Consider the following 15759-nt stretch of genomic DNA (forward strand, 5'->3'; position numbering starts at 1 on the left):
GTTACCGCAGCCCTGGGAAACTAAATTAGGGAGCTTTTTACATAGTAATGTGGAAAAATCTGTAAGAGTTAAATGAAAAAAGCAACTGCAGATGGGTATTTATAGTATGCTATTGTGTGTATACAAAAAGGGGGAAAACAATATGTATTTGCATATGTACTAAAGTACTTGTCTGAAAAGATATTTAAGAAACTAGTTTCCGGTGTTCACTTACTTTTGGTAGGAGAGACTGAGAAGATAGGGACAAGGGAAAGAGGTACATCATTTCAATTATCTTCCAGATTTCTGGATAATGTTAAAGTTACCTACCCAAAAACCAAATACCTTATTAAAAGACTTCCCTCCAACTTCCTATAGTTCTGTTATTTTTTTAATTACTCGAGTTGAAAGCTTATTCTAATATGCTATGTTTGTTCTGTTTGTTAATAGACACATTTAAGGCTCTGAGTTTTGTCTTTGAGTATATCTCCGGTCATTGCCTGATAAAATGCTCAAAAATAAGCTAAAAAGAGAAAAGCAGAATATAAAGCTAGTTTTTTTTTTTTAAAGGCATATATGTTATAAATACACAGAAGAAAAAAGATGAAGTCATCAATATGTTAGTATTTTGTCTAGGTTTATGGCAGTGTGACTTTTTTTTTCTTTCCATTCTACCTTTTCCACATTACCTATTGTTCATATGTATTAATATATAGTTCTTTTGCAGTCAGAAAATAATGTCATATTTAAAATATTGCTGATATTTAGAGGCATATATTTAATTACTTTTAAGTAATCTTACCAGAAAACAAAACTCTCTTTAGCATCAGCAGTTTTCCCAAGGGATCATTAAACTTTGCTCTGTCCTCTTACGGCAGGTGTGGGATGGCACCAGGACACCATTCCCATCTTGGAGAGTCTTAATACAAGACCTTGTGCTTGAAGGTGATTTAAGTCACATCCATCGGCTACAGAATCTGACAATAGACATTTTAGTCTACGATAACCATGTTCAAGTGGCAAAATCTCTGAAGGTAATGTTGAGTACCAAAAATGTTTGTTACTTTATATTTTTATGAATTTTGGTGATTTGGGGTCATATAAATTTTGGTGATAAATGATTACACTTATATGTTATATTTGGAGTGTAGAAATTAACTTCAAATTTACTTTTATCAATTTTTAACTTATAAAATATGCTGAAAATAAATTATTGAAAGATAAATTATAATGGATTTGAATGATTCTTAAAAGACTCTTTCCTGAATATATTAAATATGTACACAATTTTACTGGGAATATAGTCAGGAAAAAAATTGTCATGTGAGGTATACTGCTTTAAAATGACTAAGGGTATGTAAATCTTATATAACTTACTGTTAAGTGTTAAGCTTGGTAAATTGGTTTGATAGAATCTAGATTATGGCCAGGCACGGTAGCTCACACCCTTAATCCTAGCATTCTGGGAAGCCAAGGCAGGAGGGATCACTTGAGGCCAGGAGTTCAAGACCAGCCTGAGCAAGAATGAGAGCCTGGTCTCTACTAGAAATAGAAAAAAAAAAAAAAATTAGCTGGGCATGGTGGTGTGTTCCTGTAGTCCCAGCTACTTGGGAGGCTGAAGGAGGAGGATCACTTGAGCCCAGGAGTTTGAGGTTGCAGTGAGCTATGATGATGCCATTGTACTCTAGCTGGGGTGACGGAGCAAGACTCTATCTCCAAAAAAAAGAAAAAAAGAATCTAAATGGTAACTTTTCACTCCTTGGTTTTAGAAATTGTTAAGACACCTGAAATATATATTATAAATTATGTGTTTTTGTGTACTGTATAGTTTTATAGAATTTGCATACTGTTTTTAAGGTAGCTTCTTAGATAAAGATACACAGTTTAGATATGGCAGTGCTTAATTATTAACAACACAAATTATAGGGAATATTTTTTCTTCATTTTATTATATCTTTTATTTGATAGTATCCTTTGTAGTAAAGAATAGTATCTTAAATAATAATACAGTAAATAATATAAGTAACATTTGCTAGGCACTTCATTATATTTGGTACTATCCAATGAGATAGTTGCTATCCTTATCTCATTTTACAAATGAGCAGTGAAGCACACAGAAGTTAAATGAATTGTGCAATATCCCATAACAAGTTGAATGAAGCCAGTGTTTGAATTCAGAATGTCTGTTTCCAGAGCTAATCTTTTCAATCCTTAAAAGGAAATGATCTTTTTTATTGCAGATATCTTCCAGCCTACTTACTTATAGAATGTTAAAAGAAAATAGTAAAAGTGATGAAGCTTTGAATTCCATTGCCCAGTTTCCCTTTTGCAAATCATTGTCCATGGAGGAGAAAATATTTCTAATTCCACATTATGCTACAAATAAGTTCACCCAAATCAAATAAATAAATTAATTTAAATTTAGGGTTTAGGGCCCAGGAAGACGTTACTGCACTTAAGTGTATGTATGTGTGTGCATATTGTGTATATGACGTATCAGAAAAAACTGAGGTTACACTTTTGATTTTTTTTCTCTGAAAGATACTGTCTACATTGATTACTTTATTTCAAAAGTAAAAATAATAATTAATCCAGTTCTGAAGATTTTTTTTTTAGACAGAGGGAGTTCTTTCATGAATGAATTGAATTTACATTTTAGATTCACCTCAGTGCCACACTCTGCATACCTACTTTAACCATTTAATTACCTTCTCTTAATTACCTATGCTGTTTCCATAGGTCTTTTCTGCTTCCCCACTTGTCGTGCTTTTCTTGTCCAAGTCCTAAATAGCATCTAGCAGAGTGCTTTCCATATAGTAAGGATGAAGTAAATAATATCTGCTGCTACATGAATCGATCAGTGAGTGTAGATTTTTTTTCTTCTCCGTTTTTATTGTCTGCTTTATTTTGCCCACTAGAGGGTGATATGAGCACACATAATTAAGAAAGTGTATGGCACTTCATTTCTCTCTAAAGATATCATAGAATTATATTATTTGTCTACAATGCAATATAAAAATGAAAAGGATTTTTTCTCCTTGTAATATAACTTTATACTTTTATTTAATGTACATTGACATCACATTTGTTTTCTGACAGCTCTTATAACATTTCTCATTAATTTGGGAAATCTTCAGTCACAGGACATTGATACAAATGAATTCTCAGCACTTCAAGACAGCTGTTTAAAATTGCATTTTTGTATCAAAATACATGGAAGCAATTCAAAAGACTTTTGTTGTATAGGAGCAGGGAAAAAAATGTGGACAGTTAATGCAATTGTGAAGTATAATATAATCAATTTCTATAAACAATACATTTTACAGCCTAAATTCCTCTTAACTCTTTTCTGAATCTTGCTTTTTAAGTAAGTTATATGTTATTCCTTAAACATAATATAGGCTCATGTACATAAACTGACATTTCAAACCTTTGTCTGGAAACTAAAGACATATTTTTTAAAGTCTTCACTCTTATCCAGAATAAGTTTTAAAATAATTCTCAAACATAAAGTCATGATTATGTTTTGGCCTTCAGTGGCCCAACAACTGTGATTTGACTGGCTATTTGAGACATGTGTAGGAAATTAAAAATGCTAAACATAATGAGAAATTCTTGACAGTTTATGAGGAATGTTTTGATTATTTCTAAAAGGATAGTGATTTCTTACTAACTATGTTTGCTTTGATTTTTTTTTAGTTTATGTATTAAAATAGAGTTTTATAACAGTTTTTAAACTATATTTTCACTTCTATCTTTGGAATCTTATCACAGTATTGACAAGACTAATATTTGTCTTTTATAATAGAGCATTTGGTACATTTCGTAGTATATTTAGTCAAGCTTAAAAAAAGTACAATGCTGCCTCCAGATGGTATTTCTCATAACAACAATTTGTTAGCTTTATAGTCTATTTATGCAAATAAAGTCTATCTTGACTTTTAAATTTTGTTCTATTAAAAAATAATAGAGAAGAGAGTAACATAAAAACCAAGGCTCACCATTTAAACTTATTTCTAAGTGCTTTGCCACATTTATTTCAGGCACTTTTAATTTTTAGGAAATAAAACTACACATTGAAACTTCCTTATGCCCCTGCCTGATCTCAGGTTTTGTCATTTTGTTTTGTTTTGTTTATGTGTTTGTTTGTTTTTGCTCCCCAAGTACCTCTCTGTCTCAACATATACGTATGTACACCCATATTATGCTTTTACTTTATGTACTTTTTGATATGGCAAACCCCCCTTCCTGTTCTTCAAAAATGACTATTTCTATAAACTATTTCTATTAACTTTTCAGATTCCATGAAAGACACTGGGGATTTTGATTGAAATTGCATTGAGTTTAAAGATTGATTTGAAGGAAATTCTCATTTTTATAATATTGAAAAATAAGCTTTTTGTCTGTGAATATGGTATCTTTCTCCATGTGTTTAGGCCTTCTTTTAAATTCTTTGTAGATTATATATATGTGCTGTACTAGTGTATTTATATATACACACACACATATTAAAAAAGAATCACAAAATAATAAACATTCAAAAAGAATGAGCTAAAAATAGAAATTTTTGTATTTTCTTCCAGTTGCTCACTTTGAAGACCATGAGGAAAATGATTTTTATCTTCTTTTTTTTTTTTCTTTTTGTGTTTTCCTTCCCTGACTTTCTTTGTCCTATTCTTCTGCCATGGGGTAGATGTAAGTGAAAGAAGTCAGAGAAGAAAAGGCTGGGTACTTTATCTCCTCATAAAACCCATGATCAGATGCAAAAAAAGACACTTGGGAATTAAGGAGTGGTATCTGGGAATGTAGATGTTTTCCCTTTACTTTATTTCCTCCTATCTCCCCTCCATCAGAGCTAGAGAGTAATGAGGAGAAATACAATGAAGAGAAGCTACCACAACCAGAAGTGGAAAGTTGATTTATTGCTCATCCTTTTTTTATATTCTCTGTTATGCAGATTGAGCATCCCTAATCCTGAAGTTCAAGATCCGAAGTACTCCAAAATCCAAAATTTTTTGAATGCTGACATGAAACAGTGACACCTTCGTTACATAAACTTTGTTTCATGCACAAAATTATTTAAAATATTGTATAAAATTACCTTCAGGCTATGTTTATAAGGTGTATATGAAACATAAAAATGAATTTCATGTTTAGACTTGTGTCCCACCCTCAAGATACCTCGTTATGTATATGCAAATATTCCAAAATCTGAAACACTTCTGTCTGGTCCCAAGCACTTTGGATAAGGTAAAATCAACCTGTATTGCTTTTCTGTTACATACTGTATCACCGCTGTTATTCAATCCTGAACTTGCAGGAAAAAAAAGAAAATGGTAGCCCCACAGTCACCCAGCAGTCAGGAATGCTGTTTTTATGCAAAAAAAAATAAAATTTTCTAGTAACTCCTTTTGTTTATAAATCTTTTTTCATAAATATAAACATAATTTAGGTTAAATAGCTTCTTCCTTTAGGTAGGCATCAATATTTTGAATAGTATTCTGCATCTTTCATTTGGAATTTTTATTAAAAGAAAATCTCAGATACTCTAATTAAAGACATTTTTAGATTCAGTTTAGCAAAACATCTCACATTAACTATAGAACATTTAGTTCAAAACTCTAACACTTATGTGCACATATAGTAGTAACACATTCATTGGGTGTCGGGCAGGTGAGAGTGAGGAGGAGGGAATAGGTATATTCACACCTAATGGGTGCAGTGCACATCGTCTGGGGGATGGACACACTTGAAGCTCTGACTTGGATGGGGCAAAGGCAGTGTATGTAACCTAAACATTTGTACCTCCGTAATATGCTGAAATAAAACAATTTTTAAAAAATTCTAATTGATTTAATCCTATATTTGAACTTAGAGTGTAAACTTACTATGGTGGTGCAGGCACAAATGCTTTATTACAAAAGTTTTCTTTCCATAGAACTTTTGGGATAGGGCAATATTTATTATTTTAATGTGGTAGCACGTTTAAAATTTTTTTCTGGTATTCTTATAATGACAGTATGTTAGTGATCATATTTAATTAATCTTAAGCTAGTTAATGCAAGTTATTTGCAGAAACTTTAAGCAGATAGAGAGCTTGAATTTCATTTAGGTAATGGGTTTCCTAACTCTACTATATTTTATTGCTGCTAAGACACAGTATTTTTTAACATTTTAATATCTATGAAATGGAAATATGTCTTCCAATTGAATATATTTGTGCTTGTGCCTGTGTGCATACATGCACGTACGTGTGCATATGTTCTGGTTTTGTCATGTGTCCATGTCTGATAATTCAGTCACACTGGTATAGTATACTCAGTATATTTTCTAATTGGCCAGTTTCCCTGGTGGTTGTTATTGGTCATTGCCCCATAGTAGTTGTTAAAATTTCAAATATCAGAAATCATTTAATTTTTTTTCTTCACTTTCTAAATAGTAAATATTCTATTTTTAGGTTGGAAGCTTTCTTAGAATCTATAGCCTCCATACCAAACTTCAGTCAGTGAATTCAGAGAACCAGACAACATTAAGTCTGGAGTTTCATCTTCATGGAGGTACCAGTTATGGTCGGGGAATCAGGGTCTTGCCAGAAAATAACTCTGATGTGGATCAGCTGAAAAAGTAAGCATTTTATATACCTATTTCGAAAATGTAAGTGTTTATTAAGCTGATTTCTAGGACAATGTTGTTCCTGGGAGTCTGAAAGGTTTCTTATTTGATCCTCATAGCCTTTTGTGCCATTCTCTATATTTTTTAATAAATGAGCCAAATGAAGCATATCAAATGATTGTAGGTTCAAATAAGTGTTAATATATAGCAGCAGAGCCAGGGTTATAATCAAAGTTTTCCAACAGTTGGAATCTACCTTGTACACTTATCACTCACTCATGCTCCTCTTCTACCATTTGCCACACTCTCCAAGTACAGCAACAACACTGAGTGGAAACTGGACTTAGCCAAACTTTTGAAAATTTGATATATGTGTAGGATTCCAAAAATACTTAATCCTTCCATGAAAAAATATCTTCCTAAAGTGCCTCTGGTTAAATAGATAACAAAAGTGTTTTGGTGTGTTATATTTTTAAAAACTATTTTAAAACTTTTAGATATTCACAGAAAGTAAATACTATCTTAAATCCTGCTATATTTTCAGTTCTCTTTTTCTTGAAATATTCCTAGGTTCTGTGTGCAGAAACATTTTGATCAGTATTCTAGAAATAAAAAAATCTACATATCTTCAAAGAGAAGATATACTGTTTAGTATAGTGAAGTGAAATAATTACTGTCTAAATTTTAATTTATTGAAATCAATATAACCTTGGAACCAATTAAGTTCACTTTTGTTTTATTAATTTTGTATCAATTTCACTGATTTACATTACATATTGTAATATATAGCAACACTGCATTTCTCTTCTTGAATCTAGAGTGAAATTGTTCTGACTCAATGTCATCCATTAATTCCCAACTTATTTTTGTTTGTAGTATTTCATCATCCCACTCTTCCACTTGTTTCTTTCTAAACTCAGGTTTTTAATTTGAGGGACCTTAGAACTCTCAGATAATCTGATGAAAGCTATAGACCCTTTAGAGAAGAAAGCATATACACACAAAATTTTATATACAATTTCAGTGAATTTCTGGATTTTGTAGATAGAACTAAACTTACTATATTGACTTTGTTTCCTACAGTTTGAAATTGTATTCTTTCAATTCTAGGGCTTTAGAATCTGCAGATTTGACAGCCAATCAGCTTTCAGATGGTATCTGTCAATCAGAACCTGAGGACAGCGTACCAAGTAAGGACAGTTTTTGACATTGACAGTTTAGTTCCTGCTACATAAAATAATTTTATCATCATAATTCTCTTTTTTAATGTCTTCTCTCTTTCTTTGTCTTTTTTTTTTAATTCATATATATTGTAAAGAGATATCCTAAATCTTGATGTATGTCTTACACAAAAAGGTAAACGTGCTCCCTTCCTAAATTATATAGTTACGTTTTCAAATTGGAGTAGTAATGATTACTTGATTATGAAATATATGTGTGTGTGTATTCATAAGAAAATCTGTATCAATTCTCTAAGCAACTCTTTTGCTTGTCAGTTTCCAAAAAGAACAAAGGTTGTTTGTGCAGCTTTATTTCAAATAAACCAAATATTTTTTGCTCATATACATCTTAGATATATACATAATTCCCAGTCTTTATTGAATTAATGAAATATCTAATTATAAGATGTTAACAAACAGGGGGAGTGTTTGTTTATATTATTGTCACCAGAATAGGAGACTATTCAAATCTGAACTTTAAAACTTTGAATGTGTAATATTTTTTTCTTTACCACTTACCTACTTGTACATTCTGGAAACTAAATCTAGATCATATTTCTATCTCACGTTTTTTTTTTTAGCAATCTAACTCCTACCCTAGTATGATCCAAAGAACCATGTCATTCTATACAAGTAATGATAAGCATGAAAATTAACGTGTATTTCTTGACAGGTACCTGTATGCTTTATTATTTAACCCTGATAGCACTCCTATGATATGCATTATTTTCTACCTTTTACAAAAGGGAAACTTAGATTTGGGCATCATATAATTTTCCCACAGTTACTTCGCTATTAACTGACAGCAAAGCAAGACTAATTCATATGCAGGCTATTTGGTATTTTATATATATTTTAAATTTATTTCCTCATTCTATCTTAAAACTCCACTTGCTGACATTTTGATGATAGTATTGTAGTCTTATGTGTGATTACTTGAACTACCATTAGGAGGCCAGTTTAGTTCAATTGAGGATCATTTGAAGACAGTATAATTTGTAATTATACTTTCTACAATCTCATTTCTCCTTTTAAAATGATTCTTTCATTATTTTTAAATTACAAAGTAATGCACGTCATAATATCAAGTTGAATAGCTTTTCCTGTGCCTTTTATGCCCTACTCTCTGAGGTAAGGTTAACAGTTTAGTATGTGAGTCCTTCAATACCTTTGTGTTTATACAAACATATATACTTATACATAAACAAATACGACTTTTCCCTCTTTATTAAATTTTTACCAAAATGAAATGAAATCATACTATAATAGTTGCTTTTTTTTTTTTTTTTTGAGACAGGGCCTTGCTCTGGTTGCTGGGGCTAGAGTACAGTGGCGTCCTCATAGCCCACTGCAGCCTCAGCTCCTGGGCTCAAGCAATCCTCCTGGCCTCAGCCTCTCCCGAGTAGCTGGGGTTATAGGCACACTTCACCATGCCTGGCCAATTTTTCTATTTTTTGTAGATACATGACCTCGCTATGTTGCTCAGGCTGGTCTTGAACTCCTGGCCTCAGACAGTCCTCTCACCTCTGCCTCCCAAAGTGCTAGGATTACAGATGTGAGCCCTGTACCCAGCCACTTTCTTTAACAATATATCATAGACATCTTTCTGGGCTACTTCATATGGCTCAACACATTCTTTTAATAGTGGCATAATATTTGGTCATATGGGTATAACACTATTTATTCAGCCATTCTCCATTTGATAGTCAGGCTGTTGCCAGTTTTTTGCTCTTATACATAATGCTTTAATAAACAAACTTGAACATTATACTTCCATGCTTTTGTTTCTCAGAAATACAAACTCCTAAAAGTGGGGTTGATATATCTAAGGGTAGACACATATTTTAATAGATGTTGCCAGATTATTTACCAAAAGATCATAGGAATTTATATCCGAATAAGGAGAAGGTACTTCCCTTACACCTTCACAGTATTAGAGGTTAACACTGTGTGTAATTTTTTTTTGACAATTTGGCAGTTAAAAATTAGTGTCTTAATTTTTCTGACTATTTGGACACCTGGAAATCTTATTATGTATTTATCAGCTCTTTTTAGTCCGTCTTCTTTGGATTGTCTGCTCTTACCCGTTGTCTGATCTTCTGTTGGATTCTTTGTCTTTTTCTTATCAGTTTATGGGAGACCATGTATATGTTTTACACGTATTTTCTTATTTGACTAATTTTTAAGGTTTCTGCCATTGTTTACATTTCATGTTGGAATGGCAGATATTAATTAATAAATCAGATTCATTGAAATTGTACGATGCCAGCTTGAGATGTCCATTCAAGTCCTTTTTGCCTTGGATTCTTATGCCATTGGTTAGCAATGTTAAGGGAAAAGAACTAGTAGTGCATATATTTCTATATGATGCCCTATAAAATAAATTATTAAAACATAATATACCAGTATATATAATAAAATGTAAGTTAAAATAATTATAAAATGTAGATTTTTCAAGTCTTAAATTCTTACTTTAGGAAGCATTTTGTAACCTTATTGCTATGATTACTACTTTTGCTTTCTTGTTAAAGTAAACTCCTATTTTATGATGTTCATCAGATCATTCTATTAAATTTCATAAGTGTGCTCTTTTATCCACCTCTCCTTTAATTTCTGTCATGATGTATTTTTCCAGCATAATAAAACTTTGCAAACTTACGGAGAAGTTAGAACTATAATACAATGCACATTCACATACTACGCACGACTTAGATTCTCCGGTAAACACCTTGTGTGCTGGCACATGTGTCTCTCTGTCCCTCCTTTGATCTCAATTCACGTTATTTTTTGATGCATTTCAAAGTAAGTTGCAGAGGCACCGGTACATTTCCTGAACACTTCAGTATGAACATAGTTAACTAGAGTTCAGTAGTAATTTAGGATTCTTTTTTTATTTTTGAGGAATATGCAAGGAAATGGACAATATATCATTCCATGAGTTTTGACTAATGCATAAACATGTTGTAACCCAAATCCCTCTAGATTTGCCTGTTCTAGAACTTCAAAATAGTGGAATTATATATTTGTACTCTTCTGTACATACTGTGTTTTTGAGATTTATCCATATCGTTGCATATATCAGTAGTTTGTTTTTTAATACTTAGTTGTATGGTTTGAGGTGGACATTTTTCTTTTCAGTAGGAATTTCTAGTTGTGGCACCATCTGTTTCTTGTTAGATGGCTTTGGTGTCTTTGTCAAAAATCAAGTGAGGGACTGGGCACAGTGGCTCACACCTGTAATCCCAGCACTTTGGGAGGCCAAGGCAGGAGGATCACTTGAGGCCAGGAGTTTGAGACTAGCCTGGGCAACATGGCAAGACCCCATCTCTACAAAAAATTTATAAAAAAATTAGCCAGGTTTGGTGGCAGCACCTGTAGTCCCAGCTTCTCAGGACTGAGCTGGGAGGATCACTTGAGCTCAGGAGTTCCAGGCTGCAATGAGGTATGATCATGCCACTGCACTCCAGCCTGGATGACAGAGCAAGACCTTATCTCTTAAAATAAGAAAAAAAAGAAAAACTCCAGTGAGTATAAATGTGGGCTTATTTCAGGGCTTTCCATTCAGTGCTCGCTAGTATAGTGTGAAGTATGCATTTTTCCCCATACAGATTTCCAGTTGTTACAGTGCCATTTGTTGAAGAGTTTTGCTTTCCCTTTGAACTGCTTTGCTGCCTTTGTAAAAAATCAAAAGACCATGTAAATGTGGGTTCATTTTTAGGCTCTCTATTTAATTCTGTTTACTTGTCAGTTCTTATGCCAGTGCTATATTGTTTTGATTACTGTAGCTTTATAGTAAGTCTTGAAGTCATGTAATGTAAATCCTTCAACTTTGTGCTTCTTTTTCAAGATTTTATTCAGCATTCTAGATTTTTTGCATTTCCACATAAGTGATAGAATCTGCTTGTCAATTTCTACAATAAAGCTTCTGCTATTTTGATTAGACTTGTGCTGAATCTGTAGGATAATCTGGGGAGAATTGATATCTTACCAATAGTGAGCCTTCTAAATCATGAATATGACATCTCACCATTTATTTATATTTTCTTCAGTTTTTGTCAGCAATGCTTTACAGTTTTCAGTTCCATATTTAATTTTTAGTGGACTTAAAAGTTATAATTCTTTTTTCTTCTTCTTCTTGTAGGCTCTGGATCAGTATCATTATATGAGGTAGAAAGATGTCAACAGCTATCTGCTACAAGTAAGACTGTATATCATTTTTAAGACATAGGCACAGTAATGAGCATAATAAAGTTTGTCCTTACACTTACCAACTAATACATTCCTATCTAAGAGTGAGAACAGATAGCCATGTAGGCAAAAATACGTCCATATTTAACTATCTTTCCTCCTCCTGCACTAGAATAAAATGGAACCCATGAAGATACATAATTTCACATTGAAATATTTTAAGACACGTATCTCTAAGGTTTATAAAAGATATCATTTTATTATTTAACAGTACATTTTTAGTTTTAGAATATAAAATATACTCTATGACATTAATTTTAATCAATTCACGTGATGCATTTAATAGTGCACCATAAAGCAGTGGTCCCCAACCTTTTTGGCACCAGGGACCATTTTCATGGAAGATAATTTTTCCATGGACCAGGAGGTGGGGGGTGGTTTTGGGATGATTCAAGTGCATTATATTCATTGTGTACTTTATTTCTATTGTAATATATAATGAAATATATATTGAAATATATACCATAGGTTGGGAACCCCTGCCATAAAGGATCTCCTTACAATATACCCCAAACTTTAATTTAATGTTAGCAATGATAATATATCTATTACATAACCTCCTTCGGTTAGTTAAGATAAAAAAAAAATTTTTTTTTAGAAAAATATTTTAAGCACATGTGTATTAAATAATGTATTATTGTAAAAATACAAATATATTGGAGAGAGGAGATACAAATGTGGAATGGGAGAAGGCTAGATAAAAGCTTGTGGTATTGGAGGTGCCATAATGTAGTTATGGTTTTATACATATGGAAATATATACAGATGTGTGTATGTATAATACATATATAAATTCACACACATACATAATCATGCATATATAGGTGCCTATGTGTATTTGTGTTGATTGAATGTGTATTCTTATATACCCAATTTCTGTCAGTGAAAGGACACAGAGGCAATGGCACTCTAGTTGCAATAAGCACACCTAGTGCACAGATCTTGGATTATAAATGGTGTATGTCCCTAAAAGGAATCAGTGTTCCTTGGAGAAATAGCGGATTCCGGGACTAGGCCAGGGAAATTACAGAATTAGTCTGGAACATTTCGTAGTGCCAGAAAGTAAGCAAGTTCTCAGTTAGTGATGAAGCATGACAAATGGCATATGGTAAACCATGTCAAACCTGGGACAGTTTGAGCATCAAAATAAATATTAGTGATGGATTAGAAGTCATTGAATAAAGTAGGAGTACATGACTCCATGTTGATAATAAACAAAAGAAAAATAAATAAATGGGGTTGAATGGAAATCTCTTCCTTAAAGTAGAATGGCAGCTAATAATAAGAGTGGTGAAATTAGAAAAAAAAAAATCACCATTTTGCAACCATGATAGTAATTGTTGATTTAGTTGGGAATCAGTGGATTGTAAACTATCAAAATCCTAAATGTTTGATGAAGAATGGGATATTTACCTTTTCCCAAGCACCTTCTTATTCATTGTAAGGGGAAAATAGTAGGTTTATAGCAGAGAAACCTATTGGACACCACCTTAACCAGCTGAACCAAGTTATATCCACAGTAATGCAAACACTGAAGTTACGTGACTCTTGATGTGATGAGAAGCACTCAATACCACTTATGTAGCATTCCTGCCAAAAATGCATAACCTGAACCTGAACGTGAGGAAAAATCAGACACACCCAAGTTGATGTTTATACTACAAAATAAATGGCCTGTACTCCTCCAATATATCAATGTCATAAAAGACAAAGAAAAGCCGAGGAGCCATTCCACATAAAAGAAGTCCAAAGAGACATGAAAAATAGGTGTAATGCAGATCCAGGATTGGATCCTGGACCGAAAAATAAAATGCTTACAAGAACATATTGGGAACAATTGGAGAAACTTGAGTACTGTCTATTGATTTGTTAAATGTTCTGATGTTGAAAATTGCACTGTACTTATGTCAGTAAAATGTCTTCATGTGAAATATGCACTGGAGTATTTAGGGGAAGAGGGTATAATATGTGGAAATTATTCTCCAGTGATTCAATAACATATATATGGAGGAAGACAGAGATAAAGACAGACACGAGACAACAGTAAATGTGCCAAAATGTTAACAATTGGTGAATCTTGGTGAAAGCTGCATAGAAGATGTTTGTATTATTTTTGCAATTTCTTTTTAAGTTCGAAAGTATTTTTAAATGAGAAGTTAACTTTATCTTAAAATGTGAGTTTGAAGCAATTGCTGCTATCTCTATGTAGCATTTTACACAAAATTGATGAGGTTTGCCTATGATCTTTTTACAAAAAAAGAAAAAAAGAAGAAAAATGTTCCACTGTAAACCCTTGGCCACTTGCTCCTTGAAGAAAGATTAATTCAACGAGAGTTTAGTCGGATTAAAGCTAGGTACAGAAAGGAATTGTCCTCCTGGCCGTCAAGGTTCATGAGGTATAGTATATCAGCACCCCGTCAGTTACATTTTCTAAAACACAGAAAAGTGTTACCCTATAATGTATAGCAAGCAAGTCTGTTATCCTAAGCTAAGGGTCAGCAGCAATTTTATACTTACCCCAGTGTAAACTGACCACTGCAATCCCAGGCCCTCTGTCCACAGTTAGCTGAGGAGACCCATTTTACCCATTTCCCAGGTAATTGCCCCTAATGCTTTTTTTATTTCAAAATATTAAGGGGGTATAAATGTTTGACTTTTCTTTTTCCAGTATATCTCTAATTTCTCCTCCTTTCGTTCCCCCTCCTCCTTTTCTCCCCCTTCCTCCCACCAGCCCTGAACTTCCCCTTCTGCACTACTCCACCACCATCGTGAGAGTTAGATTACCCCTAATGTCCTCGTCTCAAACAATCTGATTCTGTAAATGATAGTTCAGTAAAGAGCCACTAATTTGAAATATCAGGGAGAGAAACCTAACAAATATCTAGCAAATGTTTTGCATTACCTTTTTTTGTAGCAAATGCCAATTAGAACTTAAGTTGTTGACTGTCAGAGATGTCTAAGAGATCAGTATTTTGTTAATATTTTTATGAATAGTATATTAATTTCTTGGTTAAATAAATCTTATGTTTTCCCTAAGTTATCCAGGAGATCTCCATTATTAGTCCTATGCAAAAATAATTTTTTAAACACTTAATAGATAACTTAATTCTTTCTTGCCCAAATTATCCAGCATTTATTCGGTAGACATTTGTTGAGTACCTACTGTGTGCCTGGCACTATGCTTGCGGGCCTTTAGTGAACATCAGGGAATAAAGGCATAACTCTTGCTTTCGTGGAGTTGACAGTTAATAGAGCTTAAATTAATCAGATTTGCTAGTATGTATTTGATTCAGTGGAATATATGTCATGAATATACTTATAATTCTTGTGATTATTCTGATTTAATATAAAAATTCTTTGCAGTACTTACAGATCATCAATATTTAGAGAAAACACCACTGTGTGCCATTTTGAAACAAAAAGCTCCTCAACAGTATCGCATCCGAGCAAAATTGAGGTCATATAAACCCAGAAAACTCTTTCAGTCTGTTAAACTTCATTGTCCTAAATGTCATTCACTGTAAGTATTTTACATAATAAAACAGAAATTTTCATTGTATATGTACTTGTACGTATATATAATTTTAAGTCCTAGGAATAAGTAAATTGTGATTTTTTTTTGTACATTTTGAAAGAATGGTAATGTTTTCAAGGAAACTACTACTAAATTCTGAGAGGGTAAATCCTTCTGGTTCTTTCT

At 32.8% G+C, this 15759-nt stretch overlaps 1 protein-coding gene across 1 annotated transcript in view; it reads left to right on the top strand.

Moving 5' to 3' along the window:
• POT1 (protection of telomeres 1) overlaps positions 1–15759 on the top strand; it is a 39804-nt gene that overhangs the window by 6835 nt on the left and 17210 nt on the right. Inside the window, exons 2-6 of the mRNA XM_012650439.1 lie at positions 858–1013; positions 6437–6603; positions 7702–7781; positions 11953–12009; positions 15423–15579. Of these exons, the coding sequence (XP_012505893.1) occupies positions 858–1013; positions 6437–6603; positions 7702–7781; positions 11953–12009; positions 15423–15579 (617 nt within the window). The remainder of the gene's footprint in view (positions 1–857; positions 1014–6436; positions 6604–7701; positions 7782–11952; positions 12010–15422; positions 15580–15759) is intronic.

The sequence above is a fragment of the Propithecus coquereli genome, unplaced genomic scaffold, assembly GCF_000956105.1.
Source record: "Propithecus coquereli isolate 6110/MARCELLA unplaced genomic scaffold, Pcoq_1.0 Scaffold326, whole genome shotgun sequence".
Taxonomy (NCBI): domain Eukaryota; kingdom Metazoa; phylum Chordata; class Mammalia; order Primates; family Indriidae; genus Propithecus; species Propithecus coquereli.